At 53.2% G+C, this 7,023-nt stretch overlaps 1 protein-coding gene across 1 annotated transcript in view; it reads right to left on the bottom strand.

Annotated features, from left to right (window-relative positions):
• AXIN2 (axin 2) overlaps positions 1-7,023 on the bottom strand; it is a 29,791-nt gene that overhangs the window by 9,286 nt on the left and 13,482 nt on the right. The window contains exons 3-4 of the mRNA XM_021709293.1: positions 2,035-2,137; positions 1,293-1,390 (exon numbers count right to left, since the gene is read on the bottom strand). Coding sequence (XP_021564968.1) covers positions 1,293-1,390; positions 2,035-2,137 — 201 coding nt within the window. The remainder of the gene's footprint in view (positions 1-1,292; positions 1,391-2,034; positions 2,138-7,023) is intronic.

Genomic DNA, 7,023 nt, shown 5'->3' with positions numbered 1-7,023 from the left:
TGGGCAGGAGCAGTGGTCGCACTCCGAGCGGCCCCGCTTGTTCCCGCTGTAGTACAACCAGCCCATCAGTAGCGCCTCTGAAGTCGGAGATCTCCAAAGACTTGTCAGACATCAAAAAACAAAAAAAGGCGGCCTCCGAGGCGGGGGGGTGCGGCCCAAGGAATGAGAAGTCCACACAGAAAGGGGGTTGGCATTTTAAAAACAAGATCGGAAAGGAGGCGGGAGGGAGGAACGGGGGTCAGGGAGTCAAGCGGCCCGGATCAGAGCGAGGCGGCGATTTATTTCCGGCCGCACACTGCGCACCTTTGAGGCGGTGTTGTCTCAACACCGGCCCCATCTCCCTCGCTTTCTCCTTCCCTCCCCCTGCCTCTTTGTACAGAAAATGAAGAAAGCTGCTGCAGGCTAGTGGCAGAACACTGCTGAGCCTGGCTGCCTGAAGCCGACCTATCGAGGGAAAAGGGAGCATCTCCAAATCGAGTGCAGAATACAAAGAGGCCGGGACGCCTGCCAAAGCGGCGACAGCGCGCCCCCGCGGCCGGGCCTCTCCCGTCGCCTCGCAGCCACCCCCCGCCCCGTCGCCCTCCTCCTGTCTCGCTCTGCTCTGCCCCTTCCCGTGGGGTGGGGAGCAGAAAGCCACTCGCAAACGCCGGCCTCTCCCCCGGACCAGGAGACGGCCGGCCACCCAGTCACGGACAGCAGGACCCCGAGTCGAAGGCCTTCTCGTCCAGTGCAGCTCCTGAGCAAAGTGCTGCTGGATGCAGACAGTCAGCTTGCACACCCCAGGACAAAATCATCTAATTCACGAGCTTACGTGACGGCATTTTGCTTTGTTAGCACATGTATCCCCCCTGCCCCCCGTCAAAAACAAAAACACGTTACCAATACTTGTATTTGTGGGGGGGGTGCCGACGGTCCCCAGAAAATCCACTTTAATCTGCTAATTTTAAGACGGGGCAAGTCTGCCCTTCTGTGTGGAGAACTTTCAGAGAAGAGCTGCCGTTTGCGCACTCACGCAGCATGGGATGGCTTTCTAAATGTGACATAACCAAGACCAACTGGATTCCCCAAAGCTGGCACGAGGGGCTCGTCAACACCTGCCGGACGCTGGGTGCGCTCTTCCCCCTCCCTGAAGAAGGCTGCCCTTGCAACCTGGATCCCAGGCTGTGGTAAGCAGCACAGAGCTCAAAGGGGAATGTCTGTGGGGAAGTTCTTTTGAGCACAGGGAGCCACGAGCTGGCAGCTGCTTTAGGAAGCATGGAAGCCAAGGGGGAAGGTCCCGAAAAGTCAGTCACAGGAAGAAGCTGCCCATGGGCTCCTCACTTCCAAACTTCATGCATTCAGCATTGGATAGGCACAGACACAACAGCAGATAGGAAGCCAAGTTCTGGGGCTGGAAATCGATAACACAGAACAGCTGCCTTCTAGGGCTTCAGGGGTCGGGAGAAGAAATGGCCAAATAGAGAGATAAATGGATTACTGAAATGACAGCCGTGCAGTCAACACAAGAAGCAGAATGTCTCAGGAATGTGGTTTTCCTTGCATGAGGGGGCAGAGATTCCTCTAAGTACATTCATTCATTCAAATGTTTATTAAGCAACTAATGCGTGCACTGTTCTAGTCTCTGGATACCAAAGTTAACAGACCAAACCCCCTCCCCTCAGAGGGCTTCCATCCTGGTGGGAACACAATGAGCCCATCATGCTGGAGAGAAGCATGGATCCTTATCTAGTGTTTCCAGAAAGGGCCTGCTTTGGTTTCTTCCTCACAGAGAACTTCCCCTTTGGCATTCAGAAAACCTAAAGGTCTAAAAATAGGCCACCCTGAGCCTTGGAACACATCACTCTGCTCACATCGCCACCCGAAGAACCACACGTGACGCTCCTCGTCCAGTTCTCTCCTCCTCTTCTTTCCCGTAGGGGACTACAGGTCCTGCCTCTCTCCGCCTTCCCTGAACGTCCCTCCTTTCCCTCCCTCTTCTTTCGGACTCAGCATGGCAGAAAACAGCGACTCCCTCCCTCTCCAGACTATACTCACCGGGAAGTGAGGTAGAGACACTTGGCCATTGGCCTTCACGCTGCGATGCATTTCTCTCTGGAGCTGCTTCTTGCTCCCCACGCGATAAGGAGGGATTCCATCTCTAGGGGAAAGGGAAGGACAGCATCCACAGGCTTACAAAGATGCTTTCAGCACACGGGCTGACTCACAATGTCATCTCGAGATTCTGCGAACGGACAGGGCCACACGCTTCTGTGGAGGTGTGTCACTTGTTTCTGGATGCCATCACATTCCCACCGGGAAGGATCCATCCAAGATCAACTTGCCAAACCAGCTTTAAAGCCTGCCCTTCAATCTTCTCTGGAAGCATAGGTCTTTCTTAGATGCAGGAGCGTCGTCTTGGAAAGAGCTTGGTAAGCTCTCATCTCTCAAGCTGCTGTCTCAGACCTGGGTTATGCTCCAGCCAGCCCAGTCAGCGTGAAGGCTGCCCAATTTTTCAGGTGCCCCAAGCAGGAGACTCTTAGACCCCTTTGGTCCTCCCCAGTAGTCTACTATCACTACAGTCTACTACCCCAAACCAGGACAGCAGTGCCTTGCAAAAAGTGCCATGCACAAAGTTGGAGGGATAGGGGTCAGACCCACAGAGGGCTACATCAGGCACTAGTGAGGTCCGTGTCATTCTCCAGTAATTAACTTCTTGATCGTTTCCACATTTATTATTTTTAGAAATGACCACAGGGTGCTTTATAAAAAGAGTACATAACAAATCCTTCGGCTCCTTCCTTCTCTCAGCTACAAGCTCCGGCAGCTCCAGCCAATGAATTCTCAAAGACGCATGAATGCGGGCATAAAGAGAACAGCCCAACTAGGGGGTGTTCTGTGTAATTTGCTTAAATATTTGAGCACCTACTGGACCTTGTTCTAGGCACTGGGCCAGAGAGCGATAGACAAAGCAGATGAAGAATTCAAACAACTGTCCTCAGGAAGTTTATATTCTAATGAGGTAGCACAAGCAAAGAACCAAAATTACAAAACAAAGTGTATGATGTATCAGAAGATGCTATGATGAAACACACAGCAGGAGAAGGCGGGGCAAGTGCCTGGGGAGACAGGGAGGCTGCAAAGTCCAGTGGAGGGGAGGGCCGGCCGTGAAGCTCTCCTTGAGAAGGCCTAAAGGAGGCACGGGCCTTATGCCCTTTAACGTCACACTGTTAAAAAGCAAGACCCTTAACAAGTGGAAGCACTTTTAGGAAGAAAGCCCCCACCCCAGCTAGCGTTCGCTTCCAACCTGACCTGGAGTTGCCACCGTTTTTTTCAAAAAGGTATTTTCTCCTTAAGAGCAGAACGGTCAAGGTGTGACCATTTCCCCACTGATGTCCCTTTCGGAGGCCACTTATTTACAAAAGTCTCAGCGTGCAAACATTTCCTCAGGGTGAATCATACTTCGTTTTGAGACTGTAAATATTTAAATGAGTTTGGTTTCTCAGAGGGTGGAAGAAAGAAAAACATCTCAGGCTCATCAGCAGCAAGTGAAAATGAGTAGTGCCTAAAAATACCCAGGGAGCAGCCAGGAGTAACTGGCCAACCTTTAGCTCCCTATCTGTGCCGTCCCGGAATTCCAAGTAGCTGCACTTTCAGGAAGTCTGCTGACGTAGGCCAGGGCCACCCAGGGTACAATGAAGATTTCTGTAGATCAGCAAACCAATCTATGCTAACCAGACCTTGGCTAAGGAGTGCGTAAAGGCTTAACTGCCTTGTGCCAAGCAGAGAGGAGAGGAGAGATCAGTATCTTATCCCTAAGTGTGCGTCCTGCCCAGACAGAGCTAAGTGTGGAGCAGACTGAGAGCTCTGTGGGCCGGGTTAGCAGCCACCTGTCCACAGCCTGTCAGGAAACAAGTCTCTAGCTGGGCGCGGTGGCTCACACCTATAATCCCAGCACTTCGGGAGTCCAAGGTGAGAGGATCGCCTGAGCCCGTGGGTTCGAGACCAGCCTGGGCAGCCTGGTGAGACCTTGTCTCTACGATAAACCAAATAAACCAAATAAAAAGTCACAAAATTAGCCGGGCATGGTGGCACATGCCTGTAGTTCCAGCTACTTGGAAGGCTGAGGTGGAAGGACTGCCTGAGCCCAGCAGGTTGGGCACTCCACTGCCCTCCAGCCTGGGTGAGAGTGAGACTCCAACTCAAAAAAAAGTCTCCTGCTCACGAGGCCCAGCCCTTGTAAGTGGAGTAGGACAAAAGTTCTAGGTCCTTGCCCTTCCGGAGCCACCTAAAGATTGTTTACCAAAGCTCAGCGTCTTTGCCGCGTTTCAGCAAACACAGGCAAAAACCGGATGTTCACAGGCATGCCTGACTCGGCCAGCAACCAGCTCCCAGCCGAGGCGACAGATTCCAACCTGAGACTGTCGGGTCCGCAAACTGAGTCCTACTGTGGGTCAGAGAGCTGATGCATAACCAGGCTTCACTCTCACAAGAACCTTAATCACCTAAATGTTACAGATGACCAGAGACGCTCAAGGACACACCTGGCATTACAATGAGCATGAGTTCCAAGATCCAAGTCCAAGGCGCTGCTGGACTCCGGGACCTACCCTTGAGGTCCTCTTTTCAAGACTCCCCTCCCAGCCCCAGCAGGAGGAGTCAAGCTTCCCGAGGGTCTGAATGTGGAGGTCGCCTGACTTTTGGAGGGGTCGAGTGGAAATTTGCAGCACATTCTGGAAGTGCTCCCCTACCTCTCAACACTCACTGGACATGGGGCATGCCAGGTCGTTCCCAAGGCATGTGGAATGGCCTCATTTCTCCCGGAAGATCCCTGGTAGGATGGGGGTTCCACAGACGGGGTCTCACACTGGTCTAACCAAGTCCTGCCCCAGGTTCACAGACAATGTCCATGCCCCTCTCCTGACCAGCTCCTCTTCTGGGGACCAGTAAGAGCGAATGACTGCTCCAGGCCTCCTCCAGACGGCCTCGGGGGTGGGCGTCAAGCATCCCATGGACCCTACCACGACACAAGTAGCACGAGGCTTCAGGAGTTCCCATCCCTCCCCTCCCAACTCTGAAGTTTCCACTAGGAATAGCCTTTGCGCCTTTCTTTCTTTCCTCCCGCCTGGACATCCCTGGCAAAGCTTTTATACCTCTTTTTCTTTCTCCATATAAGGCAGGGATGGGGTGGTGGGTAGGGATGGGGTGGTGGGTAGGGATGGGGTGGGGGTAGGGATGGGGTGGTTCTGGGAAGCAGGTCACTGACAGACTGATGGCAAAAGGAACACGTTGCTTCATCAGCACCTCACTCCACACACTTCCCACTCTAGCCAGGGCAGGTGAAGGCCCAGGCTGCAGGGAAGGCCACTTGTGACCAGAGCAGAAAAAGGAGATCTCAGCTTAGAGAGGCTCAGGGAGGCTTAACAGATGTCTTCAAGGAAATGGGGCTTTAATTCCCCCCAGCCAAGACTCTTCTTCCAACACAGCTCCTCATTCCAAAAGGGGGCCTCTCCTCTTTTATTCAAGCTCTACAAGAATACGAACCATTTCCTGGCTGCTCAAGCCTGTGGGCTGGAGAGCGCCGGAGTTTTGGTCCCTGTTCAGTCTCCTTTAATTATAAACATTTTAGCTAACGAGCCCGCTGCCGGGGCCCAGCTGTTTCTGGGGAGCACAGGTTTTGAAGTGCGGACTCCACTTAGCTGCCATTTGAGCCGAGCCAATTAGCTTAGCCTTTTGACTCTGCCGTGCCGACCTAACCTGAATGTCGTTTTCCAGCGGCTTTGAGAGAGCAGACTCATGCACACATGCGTCCACTTGCATCTTCATTTGGCAGCTGCTCTGAAGGCAGCGCTGATCACAGCCAACATCAAAAGCCTGGTTTGTAAGAGAAGGTAATATTTGAAGTTCACTTGGATGCATTTCCTGGTGTCCAAAGTAAACTGCCATAAATAAGATATAAAGAAAAATAAAGGAAGAAAATAACTTGTGCCCCCCCCCCACCTCCCGTGTGGAACACGAGGAAGTCATCTGAGCTGATGTGGGGACACTCAGAGCAGAAGCAGCCTGGGAGTACAGCTGATCCTGATTGAGAGAGCGGCTCCTCGCCAGAAGACAAGTCAGAAGCCTCCACGCCACAGCCCGAGCTTTCACGATTCCTGGCAACCCGTGGCCACGAGGTTACACACTTGGGCAGCACAGAGCCTGCTGCGACTTCGATGTTTCCATCCCCTTCACTCCATGCTCCTAAGCCTGACGCCCTGGAGCGGCCTCACAATCCTGCCTCTGATGATCCGAGGACTGGAGTTGAGGATTTTGCTGAGGTTCTAGCAATTAAAAAAAAAAAAATTGCTGGGTGCAGGGGCTCACGCCTGTAATCCAGCACTTCGGGAAACAGAGACGAGAGGACTGCCTGAGCTCAGGGGCTCGGGACTACACTGAGCAACATGGCAAGACCTCGTCTCTACAATAAATCAAAACACTGGCCAGGTGTGGTGGTGCATGCCTGTGGTTCCAGCTACTTGGAAGGCTGAGGCGGAAGGGTTGTCTGAGCCCAGCAGGTCAAGACTGTGGTAGCCGTGAGCATGCCACCAAATTCCAGCCTGAGTGACAGAGTGAGACTGACTCCAGAAAAAAAATCTTTGTTTGCCATTTCTTCTGAGAATGCAGGTTTCTGAAAACAGGCCCGTCAGACAGCCTTCTCAGAGGCCTCTGATGGAGCCCCCAGTCCCCAGCCATCTTAAACAGGGCTTTTTACTCAGTAGGAACACAGAAGTCAGCAGCGGGCTTTGGGAGAATGCAGGGATTTCCTTAAAGGTCTACCTGCTCGGCACATCCAGGCTCCAGTGTGCGGCAACTGGGAATGGCCAACTGCGGGCCAGCTCTGCCCCAGCTTCTAGCCAGTCTCTCGCACAGGCCCCGGGGACTTAATTGGCTCTGTCCAAATGAGACGATTGCTTCCCTGGGCTTGTGTCTAATGAACTCCAACCTTCTGGTGTCTACTGAAGGCCGCCTGTGACCCCCTCTCTTTCCCCCTCCCCTCCCCAGCCC

The sequence above is a fragment of the Carlito syrichta genome, unplaced genomic scaffold, assembly GCF_000164805.1.
Source record: "Carlito syrichta isolate Samal-C Ts95f unplaced genomic scaffold, Tarsius_syrichta-2.0.1 Scaffold170657, whole genome shotgun sequence".
Taxonomy (NCBI): domain Eukaryota; kingdom Metazoa; phylum Chordata; class Mammalia; order Primates; family Tarsiidae; genus Carlito; species Carlito syrichta.
This window is presented reverse-complemented; position numbering and strand designations above follow the sequence as displayed.